Below are 16,140 nucleotides of genomic sequence, written 5' to 3' on the forward strand. Positions count from 1 at the left end.
TTCTTAAATCATTAGTTGTTTGTCATTTTAATGGTGTTAGACTTTAGCAAATTTATGAGGCATAAACTAGTTAGCTTTACAATGTCCAAATATTGTTAGTCTTAGAAGACTGCTCATTCGAAGCCTGTGCTCTCCACTCGATTTACAAACTGCCCCTATTTCCTTAGGCTGATGATGTAACTGCCTTATTTGCAGTGTCTTGGTCAGGGTACAAATACAGTGGGCTCTGTGATGAATCTGCTCTTGGAGTTGGTTGTGTACTAGTCAGTCTTTCCGAATTTCCTGGAGAATTCTCCCTCCACCTTGGACTTGCCTGCTCCTGAGACACTTCCCACACAGATGGGCATGGAGAGGTAAAACTCATGGTGGATCGTGAGAGGTAGTTCTCCTGAAGACCTTCTTCCTGGAGGCACCTGTTTGAAAGCACTTCTTTTTCTTTGGAGTTTCGCCATTTCATCCTTCGATTCTGAAACCAAATTTTCACCTGTTGGCAAGTTAATGAGAGTTTATTATCATTCTTTTCTCTAAACAACTTTGCCCTTTTCCCCCCCGCCCCTTTCGATCCTTTGAGTTTCATGTCCCTTCCTTATTCATTGTTAGAGCAGATCCAGCGAAGCTGACTGATTGACCTTATCTGAGGATTTTTCCATCACTATTTACTACAGCTGGGCCAAATACCCTCCTTGACTTTCACCACCTCAAACAGGTGATTATTTGGCTTAGACTGGAAAAAAGGACAACCCAGTGGCTAGGGATAGAGCAATTTCCTATAGCAACATCCTCCTACGCAGAAAAGGAATCTTAGAGTAAATTAGCATTGTCATTAGCAAAACTAAGAGATATTACTGGCGATGTGAAGCCTTCTATTTAAAAGAGGCTCTGGAAAGCATGACTGTCCCATTCAGAAGCATAGGTAAAAACAGCTTGGCCATATACCTTCAAAATGTGTATTATGACATATGACACAGTAGTGAGGATTTAAAGACATTTTGCCTGCCTGCCTACATAGTTTTCCAGGAGTTGCCTGAATCCATGTGCTTTTGAGATAAAATCCATTTTCAGAAACTTCAAGTTGCAAAGCTTGATCATGAGCATTCAAAGGCATTTATGAAATGCTGGCAAAAGCTTGGGGAAATATACTTCTAGGAATGAGTTACATAAAGAGAATAAATGGGGGGGTTGTCAATCGAGTTATTCAGATTGTGTTCTATTTTCCCTTAAATATTTGCATGTAGTTCTAGTATTCAGATGCTTGATATGAAGACAAAGGGGCTATGCTTTCAAAGGTTTAGAATCATTGCCTTAGATGGCAGGTACTCTTCCTCCAGCACAACTGGTCAGAAAATTGAAGAATTAACCTTCACGGCAACTGCTCTTTCTTTCATAAGGAAAAAAGAAAAATAAAAGAGACATTGATATCATCTGGTCTATCATCATCGTGACAATATTTTCCTGTAGTAGTAGCTGTTATCTGTAGGTCATTCCATCTTTTTTTACTCACCCAGGCTCTCTTGAATAGTAATATCAGAAATAAAACTCAAGGAAGTATTTGTAATATTAGGAATTTGACTACATATTGGGAAATCTTTAGGCAGCACACTGGTGAGTGCAATCGAACATTTTCATTTAAATAGTTTATCCTGCAGAGGTTACAGCTCTGTTCATCACACTGAGAAATACCACACTATGCTGCTGCTTTTGTTTATAGTTGCAGCGCTTGCAATGGAGTCAGAGTCATTCAGGTTGCAAGGAACCACTACAGACCACAAGATCTAACCTCCCACACAAAGCAGAGCCAACTGTGAAGTAGGATAAGATTGCCGAGGGCCTTGTCAAGTTCTGAAAAATCTCAAAGATGAAGATGATGAGAGCTTCCATCACCATTTCCAGGCCTTTCTACCCCCCAGACAGCTGCTGTCATATATATCTTAAGCACTTTCACTCCTACTGCATGCAAAGAAATAAAATTGTACTGTCACTCTCTCAGTCTTTCAGCTCTAGACTTCTGCGTCTACTCCAGCACCTTCAGAATCCTACCTGCCAGCAGCTACCACGTTCATTTTCTCCTGTTACATGCCCTCACAAATGTTTCTTTTCCAGTTTCTTTCAGGTTTTTTCCCCTTCAAAGTCACAGAATCAGAATGGTAGGGGTTGGAAGGGACCTCTGGAGATCATCTTGTCCAACCCCCTGCTTAAGCAGGGACACCTAGAGCAGGGGCACAGGAACGCATCCAGGCAGGTTTTGAATGTCTCCAGGGAAGGAGACTCCACAACCTCCCCGGGCAGCCTGTTCCACTGCTCCGGCACCCTCACAGGAAAGTTTTTTCTCATATTGAGGTGGAACTTCCTGTGTTCCAACTTGTACCCATTGCCCCTTGTACTGTCATTGGGCACTATTGAAAAGAGCCTAGTCCCATCATCCTGACACCCACCCTTTAGATATTTATAGGTATTGATGAAATCTCCCCATAGTCTTCAATCCTCCAGGCTGAACAAACCCAAGTCTCTCAGCCTTTCCTCATAAGGGAGATGCTCCAGTCCCCTGATCATCTTGGTAGGTCTCTGCTGGACTTGCTCAAGCAGTTCTGTGTCCTTCTTAAACTGGGGGGCCCAAAACTGGACACAGTACTCCAGGCACTTTCCCTTTGTTTTCATCTGCAGCTAGGTCAGGGCCCTGAGATTCCAGATTGGGCTACTGCCACTTGGCACCACCATCAACATACTTGTTCAGTTAGAACAGCTCACTGGAGGTATCAGCCCCTCAGTTACGCTCTAAAGTCCTGCAGTAGGCAAACTCAGACTCACTTGAAAAATCCAATGAAATGTGGATTGGTAAGTAAAGTAGGAGCATTTTCAAAGGTCACCCTGCGAACTTTTTCTTTCTAGAGTTTCTCTCAGCTCCAAGGATCTCTTTCCTTGTGCAGCTCACTTTCTGTTGGGATGGTTGCCTGTGTCTTGGGGCAGAATGGTTTCAGAGCAGTGCTGCTGATTGCATTGTCGCTAGCTATTTATCTGTGAGTGCAGAGGGTGCTCAGAGAAATGCAGGAGAGTTCCATGCTCTGCTCTTTTCTCCCTAGATCACTGCCTATCACGCAGTGAGACGGAGCATAGTTCTCTACCCTGAAGCTCCTGAGGGGGTCTGTGAGACAGTAAAATGGGAGTTGGAAATGAAATGCAGAGGCCATGTTTCTCCCACTTTGTGTGAAAATGAAGTGAACAACTTCTGAACGTACACCTTCAGGAAATAAACTAGGAACATGTTCAAGCATTCCTTGGTTAAAACTGCCATTGATTTAGTGAGGTCTTTGCTCAGTGAAGGAGCTCAGGGCTGCCCCTGGGCTGCTGAATTTTCCTCCTTCAAAGCCATTTTAAAGATTTTTCCTCAAAAAGACAGAAAGTCACAGATATTCTGTCATTCCTTACCTGAGACTCCTTTAGACCCAGGTTAATAGCCAGTTTCTTCCTGTCTGTTTTACTGATATACTTCTGCTTCTGAAACATTTTCTCCAAAGCTTTCCTCTGGTCTTCGGAAAAGACAGCTCTTCTTAATATACCTCTCCGGGCTTTGGAGTTAGACTCCTGGGTCAGAAGAGGCAGGACACTTTCCTCTCCTAGTGGAAATGGATGAGAGTTTCACATAATGTCTAACACATATCAGAGAAATATTAAGTGCTGTTCATTATAATGCTAGCAGACTATTGTCCCACTTTTGATTTGTTGGTGTTGTAAGTGTGTCGTCATGCTTCAGTCATGTTCATTAAGGACTAAATCCTCACTTGGATCTAGAGGTGTTGTCAGTGGTCAAAAGTCTCCCCCTGACATGGTAAAAAGTAAATCAGATGAGTTCATAGAGGAAGATTAGCACAGGGCCCATGCTACTGGAAAATTCAAATATAGTCAGGGAGAAATTTTTCCACTTTCCTTTGCACGTTATCATCACTGAGTAAACTGCAGTAAGTTTTCCTAGGAGTTTATTTTCTCCTTGTGTGAAACGTAGAACCAGAAAAAAAGTGGTCTGATTCAGAGAAACTAAACAGGCTTTCTTCAGTTTTGTTTACTAACGAAAGGCTTTCAGAGTGAACTATTTCTCAGAAAATCCCTGGCCATTCACTTACTCGTTCTGGAAACTGCAGCAATTTCTTTATTACAGGATTTAGGGAGTACTTGAACTTATTCCTTTCAGTCTGGTTTCTTATCCTTTGAAATCTGGGAGGGCAAGTCCTGGGAGGGCAGTTTTCAATGAATCCAATCACATACCCTTGATCCATGACTAGAGGGAGCCCTGCCCTGGAAAACAGCCTCAAAGTTGGGCAAAAGAGCTGCAGTGGAGAAGTAGAAGTGTTCATATTGTCCCTTCACTGGCCTCACACAGAGCACAAAAAACTCAAATCCCGATAAATCTCTCATCTTCCTCATGCCCAATAAAGCCTAAAGCCATAGTGCTTTCCCATGGTCCCTCTGCCCTAGAAGGATGTGGTGTGTGGGGAGCAGTCCCTGGTGAGGCTTGGTATGCCTCCAGCACTCCCAGCTTCCCAAATGCTCACCCAGGGAGCAGTACCAGAGGCCAGGTGAACAGGGCCTGTCACCAAGCGTTGGATGTAATAATTGCGTGGAACAGTTGCAGGCAGGCCAGGATAAAGCTGCCCTTTGATTCAGAAACCTGCGCCATGGCTATACAGCCACTGACACCTACAATCTTTCTGTAAGAGGGCAGCCACAAAGTTAGCTTTGGCATATACCACGTGCAAGCTGGACTCTACAGGTGCAAGCTGTGCTGCTGTTGTCCGCCTTCCGACATGCGTGGGCCAAGATTGCCATCCCACTTTATAGTTACAGCAGCTGCAAAGGTGTGCTGCTGTTTGATTTCTGTCAAGGATCATTTTCATATTGAACCCAATGGCACAATTCCAATGTAAAGTAGATTTTCTAAAAGATTGCAGATTCTTTCATTAAAAAGTCTATCTATTCTAGTCAGCGGAAGGGGTGTGTGTATGTGTGGTGGCATAAATACATTTGTTCAATAGATATAATGCTCTTGAAAATACTAATTAAATCCAGATGCAGCTTTCAAAAACTGCTCCTTGGGGCTACACCACATTTCAACTTCTGTGTATTATACATATATACACATGGGTATGTGTATCTTTAAACACCCACAAACAAACACATACTAAGGATATTGTAGAATTGTGTACGTATAATGATGAGAAACTAAAGGGTATATGTGTATGTCTTCCAAAGTTGACTAAATATTTTTGTGGTGCATGTGTGACTGGTTTGATATTACATACGTTACCCCTGTAACCTGCCTCCAGCTGTGACCAGTAGAGGAAGAATATCAGAAGCTGAGCAAGTGTACAATGATCCTTCCCTAAAATATACTCCCACTGTCAAACGTTACTGATTTAGGGACCATTGCATTCTGCTGGATGTGCCTTTCTTGAATTTTTCTATACTTTAAGAACCCATTTTATATTTGTCCCCCATAAAAGCCTGTGGCAAAAAGCAATTATTATGATCTAAAACGTTACAGTATAAGTAAGTCTAAATTTATACAGATGTATTTCAATTTTCAAAATTTTATCTGAGAACAGATACAAAAATCATAACCTACTCATTACTATCCTGATATTTATGACACAGTGAGACACAGTCAGACTCCATCCAAACCGAAATAATCTATCTGCAGAACAAAAGTCAAAATGCCACAATGGAGGTTTCTGCAAAGGGCAAGCCAGGTTCATATTTCTCTGAGGAGTGCATAGCCCCCTCACAATCCCAACCCCTAGCTCCCATCCTGCCCGCGAAGCTGGAGGCAAACACTGGCCCTTCTTCCCAAAGCACATTTTTCTCTCCTTCTTGCTCGAATTTGGTGAATTTAGGTAACTTTTTCCAGGCAGCCTCTGAGCAGTTTCTGATAAATCATCAGTCATTCTCAAGTTTACTGGAAGGTATAGTCTGACAGCAGAGCTATCCCACCATGGGATCAGAGACACCAGCGAGGGAAGAGGCGTAACAGGACTGGTCCTTGCCTCCTGGCCTCCATTCCACAATGGAGTTGTCAGCCAAGGACAGAGGATGCCAGATTATGTGACCCTTTAAAATTTGTCTTGCATGGCTGGTTGTTAACAGTCAATCAGCAAAGAAACAACCTCCTGCCGGAGCCCCGAGGTGCTGGTTAATTCCCATACAGGCAGTATGTAGAGTACAGCTTAACACCTGTGTTAGCCTAACTTAATAGTGAACAGTTGACACACGATAAGGCACAATATGTTACTGATTTTAAAAGATTAACTAAAAATTTAATGATGAGCAGAATGCTCACAAGCATTAGCAAACAGCCACTGGGTCAACAAATTTGAAACTCGTGTTTGCAGTAATCAATACTTATCCCCAGTTGAATAGCCTAGAGAATTTTTTAAAGAATACCCCATATTCCAAAGTGCATTACAACTGTTCACACAAAACCTAAACTTTGGTTTGTGGATTAAAGGATTTTTCAGTACATCGGGATAGAAAGTTGTTCATACATTACAACAATTCTACCGAAATGAAATAGGTCAGTTTGCAGCCTGTTGCTCTGACTGCACATGAAAAGGTTTAGTGCTCTGCTGATATAAACGTGAATCTGTTACCAACTATTTCCTACATTGCTGGCTTGATTTTTGTTTTGCTTTGCGTTTTTTTTTTTTAAGTCTTTCCTTTGTATCCTAATATATAGTGATAAATGTCCTCTTAATCTGTGGAACAATCTTCATTTGCCTTCATGGCAGAGACCACCTTGAAGGAGCAAGTAAAAGCTTTAGTCATGGTTTCCATTTTTTCATTTGAATTCAATACATTCTAGTTAAATGGACAATTAATAGGTCACTTCCAAAATAGTAGTGTATCAGTCCTGGTTAATAAACAATCCCCACAGTTGATAATGGGCCTATGTATTCAGCAAGTCCCTGTATACACTCAGCTCATCCACTAAATCCCTTTTCAGGTAGACAGGGTTATATGGGAAGATGAGCTAGAATGAGTCTATAAAAGTCAGTTTCATTCACTGCTTTATTTTTCAGTCAAGTGCTTTAAATGGTGTCCAGAAAATCTCTTGGAATGTGAGACAGGAGAAAAGACTGGCACATAGAGTATTGCTTTATGGCCATACAAAAGGGCAACTGACCCTTGCCCAGGCCTTTTCAATGTGAAATGGTTCCTAAAGTTCATCTGCACAGTGAAAAATTGTGGTGAGGTCGCGTGTGGATGAGTAAAGTGAAAGTGGTGATTGGTCATGGTGCTGTCAGCCATTGTGGGAGAGCCGGGGCCATGTAAAATGCTCTGTGGGAAAGTGTCAGCCCCCTAAAGAGGTGCTCAGAAACTTGCAGCTCATTAAACTGCCAGCATTTGCTGCCTCACTTGTCAAGAATCATTCAACTTAGCAACTGCCCTTCTGAAACATTCATAAAACACATGCACATAGTCAGGAAGGGATTGAATGCATCTGTGATAAAAAAAGTATATGCTAGAACATGCATAAGCTCCAATCTTCATTTGGATTTGCACAGCAATTTGTGCTTTTTCTCCATTTTGAAGGACTAGGAAACACCTCTTCTGTTTGCATTCCTGAGCCATAAACACACAGAATCAGGAATATCCGTTCTTACACTATGGCACACAAACTTCACAATCAAAGTTAAATTTAGATTTGGATTAAATGGAAGCATGTGCCAGGCCTTACCCTAAACATACAGTGTATACTGGCCAAAATTATCTTCACCTTACTTCGGTTTTTTACATTATAATTAAAGAAGAGAAACAAATTAAACATGTGAATGCATTTGACTGCTACAAAAAGAATGACTGTTTTATTTAAATAATGCTAGGGCTTCCTGAATCATAATTTATCCCTAACAGACATTAAAATGCAGCATCCATTTTACGATCTTTCAGCTCTTTGCCTATTTGCAAATGTTTATTGAAACAGATTTTTAAAAGAGTTACTGATTTTAAAGAATCTTTTCTAGCAAACTGAAAACAAGGAGCTTTCCTAGGTTAGCTCTGTCTGGGTGTCTCAATGCCATTAGAAACCTCTCACAATTGCTCAGTGTACTTAAGTTTGATAAATCTTTGGAAACCCTCTGAATAGGATTGCTGTGATTTTACTAAGGAATTAGCTGCTGCCATTGCATCACCAATTAGTTTTCCAGAACACATTAAATCCTGCTGCTTTGGTTTACAGAATAACTGAAGCATTACTGATGAAGCATAAAAACTTACTTGGAAAAGCAGTGGGGGATGCAGGGTGCTGACAGGACCCACCGCAGCATGCTGAGTAGAATGGTGGGACTCGGAGAAAAAAGTGTTTGGAAAGAGCTGCAAAGAAAGCATAGATCTAATTGATTATCCATTGAGCTTAGGTGATATTCATAACAACAGTCCTCCAAAAAGTCAGTGTGTAAAGCCCTGCCCCACAAGTTCTTTTTCCTTTTTTCAAGATGGTGATATTTTTGAGGCAAACAATGATAAACCAAGTAATTGCTCTTTAATTTAGCAAGGCTATTTTACATGTGTAGCTTCAATATAATATGCAAAACTCTCGATGTATTTATCGTAAGAATGAAACTCTGCAGATTCTAAATTTACTTCTGTAATTGCTGTAATTATGGTGATTTTTCCTCAATATTGGGATTGAACACATTGTTCAAATAATATGTTGTTGAAATAATGAGTACAATGCTTCTGAAAAAGTTATTATAAATAACTGTAGTAAGCAGGATATCCTAAAAAACAGAATCTAAAAGCAAATCCTGCCTCTTCTGCGTGTACTCCAATGCTGTTATTAGTACTCACACCAATAAGGACTTAAAAAAATAAGAAACTTTTATGAATAAATTCTATAAAATGCAGTAAGACAATGCAGCTGAGATCTACAAGCAGAAACCACAGGGCTTGATTCTGCTATCCTAATGGCAAACTCATTCTTGCTGGGAAAGTGCTCTAAATTTAAACAAACCACTTGCTGAAGAAGGTTCTGCTTAATACAATAAAAAAATTGCTAAATCATCCCACAGAATTAGGTAATATTTGGTAAAATTGCTATAGAATTTTTTTAATCAATGAATCAAAAGTGTCTGTTATGTCTAAAAAGCGCTTCCAAATCTTAGAAAGGTCTTTATTATCTAATAATGCCTTTTTTTTTTTTTTCTCTCTATAAAGCTCATGGACTTTTCTATTAAATCTTAATATACCTTTTGACGTCTGCTCATACTAGTCAACTATGAAACTTGGAATACTTTTTTCTTTTTAAAATAGTCACATCATGCTTGCTAGAGCTGTATGCTTGTACAATGTGATCAGCATCAAAACCTGTATGTCACTTTCCTGTTTTGGTTTAGGTAGAAGATAAACAGCTCTATATCCTGTACTGTAGTTTTCTAAAACTCTAGAAATAACCTGACTAATTAAAATTTAAAAAGTAACTTCACACTTAGATTAAAAAAAATTAAGAAATAAATAATCAGGAAGACAGATAAATAGATAAATGTATCTAAGCCAAGTGTTAATTTGTAAAGATTTTTCAACTAGAATTAAAAACAAAGATCACTCAAAACTGGGTTGCCAAGTATATTTTAGGGCATCATAATAAGTTTTCTGACCATCAAATCTGCTGATCTTCCAAAGCCACAAACTACTGCTGTAGAAGCTTAACTCTAAACATTTTTTAAATATTTACCTTAATTTTTTTCCTGAATATATACAATCTTAGGTCAAAATTTCTTCAGCTGTAATTACAAATTGACAAGCGTTTTATTACTATAGTTTTTCATCAACACTTTGCTGTTTCTAATGAAATATAAATATACTCCAAGAGGAACTAATTGCCTCTATTTGAGGTGTATACTTGCACAACATTTACAAAAAGGAATTATTTACACCAGGCATTAGTATTCTAAAGCTTCTCTTCCACATGAGACCATCAAATGTGGAACTGTGTCCTAAGAATCTTCTAAGAGTCAAGAACGTGCATCCAAGTAGAACCTACGTTATATCTAAGGGCCTTCAATGCAGCTGGTGGGGTGTATAAATTGGAAAGGGTTTGACTAACTGTAGAAGCACAGGAGATGGAGTAAAGACCTGCCAGATAATCTCAGCCATCCTGAACATGAGAACTTGTTCTTGACAGTATCTTTTATCTGCTGCTAATGTTTATCTGCTGTAGTTGCCAAACTCCCAAGTGAAGAGCTTTTCTTCCCTTGCTTGTAAGCCACATTCCTCACGCCATTATCAAGTTCCCCTTACAGTTGAGTAAAATTTTTCACTTCTAAAAACACAACTTAGTATACAAAAGGTGCCATGCTCAATTCCTTTGCTTCCCTTACACACCTCTCAAATATTCCTTGGCTGCCATAATGCCCTATCCTCTTTAACCATTGCTCCAGCACCTTATTCATGCCATACAATTTTTTGTCAGACGTGTTGGCCTGTCTTTGATATTCCCTATTATAATTTCTTAACTCTCTCCAGTTGCTTTCTCTTTTTTCATAATGTGGTGCTTGTAATGGTACGTGATACAGCCAAGAAATATCTGGATAACTCAGAATTGAATAAGCTATTGCTTCAGATAGATAGCACACTCCTGCAAATAAAGAGGAATAGGAAAGGATAGGTTTTCTCCATCTACTAAACCTCTCAACAAGCAAGCTGCAAGCATAAAGGTCAGGAGATGGATCGTGGTCAAATCTTGAGACATTTTGCTTATGGAAACTTCACACAAGCCACATATTTCCATGGATGTTGCTGGCAACGATTTAATGAACTAGCACAGCATCATGATGCAAACAGAAGAGATTTTGGCACTAATTCTGCTCAAGTCAATGGAAATCATGTGTCTGGCTCTCTTGGGCATTTTACTTAATTCTTTCAACCAACTGCTGTCTTTTCTGCCTGCATGGCGCATATCCTTTTAAGGCAGAACATTTCCTTAAGAAATAAGATGCAGGTGATATCTTCATATAACTCTGAAACAAGTGGTTCCTGAGACCATTTCTCAAGACTGATTTATTCTAGATCCTGTGGAATAAACAATGGCATTATGTCTCCCTAAGTCGATAGCCAATGCTTATGTCTAGTTTATAAACTTCTTTAATGTGCTCCAACTACACTGATGCACAAGTGAATTCTATGTTAAGTATATAAAACCACGTCCTCAGGTCACATCTACTGAAGCTGTTGCACTCAAACCAGCGTGTAGCAGTTACACAGAGTTACATCAGTAAAAAAATGGCATAATACAGGGATACTCAACTCTACCTTGGGAGCTCTATGTAGAGAAAAACATTAATGCTTCAACCTAACACATCCAAGTGTATTTTTTATCTCTGACAGAATCTTGGTGATCTTGATCATCTTGGTGGCCCTTCTCTGGACCCCTTCCAGCCTGTCCACATCTTTTTTTGTATAGCGGGGACCAGAACTGTACACAGTACTCCAGGTATGGCCTGCCAAGCGCTGAGTAGAGTGGGATAATGACTTATTTCTCTCTGCTGGCGATGCCCTTTTTGATGCAACCCAGCATTCTGTTGGCGTTCTTGGCCACAGCAGCACATGTTCACTCATGTTGAGCTTTCTGTCCACCAGGACCCCCAGGTCCCTTTCCACAGAACCGCTCTCCAGCCAGGTGGATCCCAGTCTGTGCTGCACTCCCAGATTATGTTTTCCCAGGTGCATGACCTTACAATTCTCCTTGTTGAACTTCATAAGGTTCTTGCTGGCCCACTCTTCCAGCCTATCCAGATCTCCCTGCAGAGCAGCGCTCCCTTCTGAGTGTCTACTTCATCACTCAATTTGATGTCATCTCCAAACTTCATCAGGCTACACTTGATGCCGTTATCCAGATCACTTATAAAGATATTGAATAACATTGGGCCCAATATCAACCCCTGGGGGACCCCACTTGTGACAGGTTGCCAGTTTGAAAAAGAGCTATTTACCACCACCCTTTGGGTGCGGCCTGTCAGCCAGCTCCCCATCCACTGCACAGACCACTTGTCTAGGCCATAACACATTAATTTCTCCAGGAGGAGGCCGTGGGGGACCGTATCAAAGGCCTTGGAGAAGTCCAAGTAGACAATGTCCACCGCTCGCCCCATGTCACTTTGTCATAGAAGGCCACCAGGTTTGTCAAGCACGATCTGCCCATAGTGAAGCCATGTTGGCTTTTCCCAATCACGTGCTTCATTTGATTTGTGATGGCCCCCAGGAGGATTCGTTCCATACTAAACATGCAAATGGACCTCAAGCTCACCTAGAGCTAAAACTCAGAATTAGTTCAGATACTGATATTTTAAAATACACTGCCAGCTCTGAAGATATTCTAAATTCAAAAGTCCTCCCATACCAAAAAGTCATGCTGGCACTGGGGCCAGAAATTTTCCTTCCAACTATCCACAATTTTGAGAGCAGGGTTCCTAAGTACAATTCAGTTCAAATGGATACGTAATTTTAAAATTACTTCCTATTAAAGACACTGTTTGCTTTTCCTAATCCTAGTGCTGTGAAATTACTCAGAAAATAGTGTAGACCATTAGCCAGCAGGAAAGGGGGAAGAGGTGAAGGAAAAATGGCTACTGAGGAAAAGTGAACTGATGGTAAACTTCTGGTATTACCCATTCAGGCCTCCTTCACTGCACATGCTGTTGGTTTGTTGGGTATTTTTAAACCTAACTGATAAAAATGTGGTATAAACCTGTGAAGAGAACTGAAACACCTCCAGAGAACGATTCAGAAAGCTGCCTAGAGCCAGCTAACAAGAAACTGTATGCATGGGAACAGACAGACCTCAAGCTGCACGAACACTTTAATTCTCCAAGTACTGCTAAGTCCACATGAACTGCTTTCCACAGTGATGCCCAGACTCCAGCCCTGGCAGGCAAATGAAAAATAATATTAGTTAAATGATCCCATTTCATCTGAGAACCTTGGATGGTTTGTGCCCGTGAAATGGGCACAAGTAAACTGCAATTTCTTACCTACATCCATTCTTGGCAATGATTAAAGTAGGTTTTTGCAAAGCTGCAGGAAAGTTTCATGTCATGAAGAGCTCCCTGCAGCTGCTCTGCCAGGTTAGTGGTCCGGCTGAGGCATATGGCACCGTTTCTGCTCCCGAACCACAAGCCCCGGGCCTCACAATGAACCATGGCTTTGTCCCCAGCAGTCACTGTGTTTAGAGTGCAACATTCCAGCAGCAGTTATGCACCCCCACAGCATTTCAGCCAGCTGAAGGGGAGACCCTGGCCATGAGAAGGAAGCAACAGCCACTGCCATAAGCCACCAAAGGCAGCCACCAACATGCAGACCTGGCAAAACTTACTGTAAGAGCCTACAGTACAACATCCCTCAGAGCTGGCTTTCCTGCACTCCCAAAGTGACTGTCTATTCTCTTCCCATTCATTCCTGTAAAAGACAACTGCATGAATGCTCAAAGGAAGTCAAGCCAAAAGGGCAGACCAGAGCAGCATACGCAGATCAGTTTTAAAATATTGGCAAATGTTCATTAGAAAGTGTTTTGAAGTTCTAAATAGATATATTTTTAAATCCTATACAAAAGGCGTATGTGAGAGGTGGGCTTGCATTTTTATGTTGGGTCTCGGAGGCGCTTTCAACAATTAGCAGAATAGTCACACCAAAAAGGACCTGAAATGTGCTAACAGCATGACCATTGTTTCCTTACCTCTATAGCAATGTAGTGGCTGACAGAGTCACACTGTGGATTAGCTGAGATCACGTGAATCACTGTCAATTTTCAGAGACATCACTCACATGCCTTATTATTAGGGCATGATTTGCTGTACATGTATGATTGGTTTTTCTCCATCTGAGGAAACATGAGCACCTCAGGCTGGTGACAATTCACACTCAGATTTCACCTTCATGACAGCCCTAAACCCCACACCATTTGCCAAAGACTCCATGGGTCTCCTGGTGTCAGTAAAGGTGGCTTCCACCCTCTCCACAGCTTGTACACAGACTTGCTATTGAGAAGAAAAATGAGGATCTGGAAAGCTGTGGATTTACCAGCCTTGCCTCTGGCTTTGTCCTTCTCCTGAAGGAGATGCCCATGCGCTAGGGTGCCCTGGCACTTTCTGTTTACCAGTTCTTGTCAAAAGGGGTATTACTGTCACTTCTCCATCTAAAAGTTCAGTGTGCTGCCTAAGCTCCTTCTCTGGGCCTCCTTGCAGTTAATGAGAAAAGATAAGTAGCTCTATATAATGATTCATCACCTTAAAACAGACGTCTAAGAAGATATAGTGTGTCATCTTCTGGAGGCGTGTCTCTGTATTGACTATGGATTAGACAAGGTATTTAGACAACTAGATTAGACAAGAAATATATTTTTTTATTAAACAGCTGAATTACTATGTCATTCCTATCCTTCATAGGTAACATCAAAAGAATGCAATCCTCTGTACAGCCATAAAGACTCTGTAAAAAAATTATAAAATTCAGCCACAAAGGCACTAAAGTTGTTTTCTTTGATTTTAAACATATTACAATTTGTGTAGAAAATTTCCTCAAGCAAGGCAAAATTTAGGGTCATATGCTGCAAGAGGACAATTCACTGTTTTTTCATTGTTGCAGCCCTAATTAGAAATCTTACCATAGGCCAAAATGCACCATTTATTGCAGTGGTATGCACTGATTAGCTAAAATTTCCTGCCTGGACCAATCTTTACTTGTTGCAGTATTGCCAGCTCCAACCAGACAAAAATCTCAGGATCAGCTAAACATTGTTAGAATGAAAAAATAAAAAACAGTGAATTCTTTTTTTTAAAACAAATGAAGTTTTTAGTCTTTTTACATTTCAACAGGGAAATACTTTTTCAAGTTGAAATCTAAGATAATAACATAGTCACAATATTCCAGGGGTGGGGACTTCAACAACACCAAATTGTCCAAGATTCATGCAGAAGAGGTAAAATCCTCAATACACCTACAAAACACTTCAACAGAATTATGTGGTATAACTTCAGAAAAAGGCAGTCTCTCAAGAGAAACTTTCATAAGTTTTTCAGCACAAAGCAAAGGCCACTTATTCTCCAACATGATGACTCACCTTAAAGAAACAAAGCCCGTTAGTGAAAATATTTAGGTGTCTAACTTTATAAGGATCAGGGTCTACATATCTGACATTTGAAACAGCCTCCTACTGCTTTATACACCTGCACTTGCCTTCATTTTGAAAAAATGACCTACCCAGTTCTGCTGTGGGTCATGACTGACCATTTAGAAAAATTAGAGTAAGATTTGTTTTGCAGAGCTGCATTATACAAGAATGCATAACAGTGTCACTGGGCAATGCAATGCAGGCAGAGAACTTGCCTTCCAAAATTCAGGGCACTTTGTTAAGGTGGGGGGGGGGAGGAAATCACAGTACAGTGAAACCTGAAATCTGCACTCAAGTAGAGAACTTGCCTGATGAGATTAATCCTTATCACATTCATGTGTCTTCTAAAAACATTAAAATATACTACAAGATTTTTGAAGACTGGCTTATTCTGCAATACATTTTACCTAAATTAATTTGCTAACTGAAGGCATGACTGACTCCACAGTCTCCCCTCGGTGAACTGCTTTTCTACAAACCCCCACCACTGGTCCTCTTAGTGCAGCTTTGAGATCTTCTGGCAGGACCAAATTCAGGATCCTGTTCCTTTCTCAGAGACGGCACAGCAAGAGTTGCCAGAGGCAAGAGCACTGCCCAAGCAATGCTCATATGCCCTGCTGAGCCCAGACTGCCAGACTGGTGGCAGGGTTGGAGTGTAGCTGGCGCTAGTCTGGCTCTGGCAACCTTACAATGAGAACAAAGATTTGTCCTTTAAAAGCCATTTCTGCAGCCACTCTTTTAAGGTATGCTGGGCATCCCAACATGATTCTATGAAACGGCTCACAAAGTTAACTGGAAGCAGAAAAAGATGCTGCACAGTCTGCGATTTCTGATACTTACAGAAACTTCTCTGTCTCCAAAGACAAACTTTTGAAAAAATGAAGGTGTCTCAGTGCTCCCGGCAATTAGGGCATAAAAAAAAAAAAAAGAGGCCAAATACATCTCCCCACCCTAAAGAAATTTTCTATCCCCAGAAAATACCAACAGAACAG

The 16,140-nt window shown here is 40.7% G+C and overlaps 1 protein-coding gene across 1 annotated transcript in view; it reads right to left on the bottom strand.

The window, feature by feature from the left end:
- DBX2 (developing brain homeobox 2) overlaps positions 1–16,140 on the bottom strand; it is a 21,870-nt gene continuing 5,730 nt past the window's right edge. The window contains exons 2-4 of the mRNA XM_064448228.1: positions 8,263–8,358; positions 3,424–3,611; positions 1–484 (exon numbers count right to left, since the gene is read on the bottom strand). Coding sequence (XP_064304298.1) covers positions 164–484; positions 3,424–3,611; positions 8,263–8,358 — 605 coding nt within the window. The 3' untranslated portion in view covers positions 1–163. The remainder of the gene's footprint in view (positions 485–3,423; positions 3,612–8,262; positions 8,359–16,140) is intronic.

Source organism: Phalacrocorax carbo, chromosome 1 (genome assembly GCF_963921805.1).
Source record: "Phalacrocorax carbo chromosome 1, bPhaCar2.1, whole genome shotgun sequence".
NCBI lineage: Eukaryota > Metazoa > Chordata > Aves > Suliformes > Phalacrocoracidae > Phalacrocorax > Phalacrocorax carbo.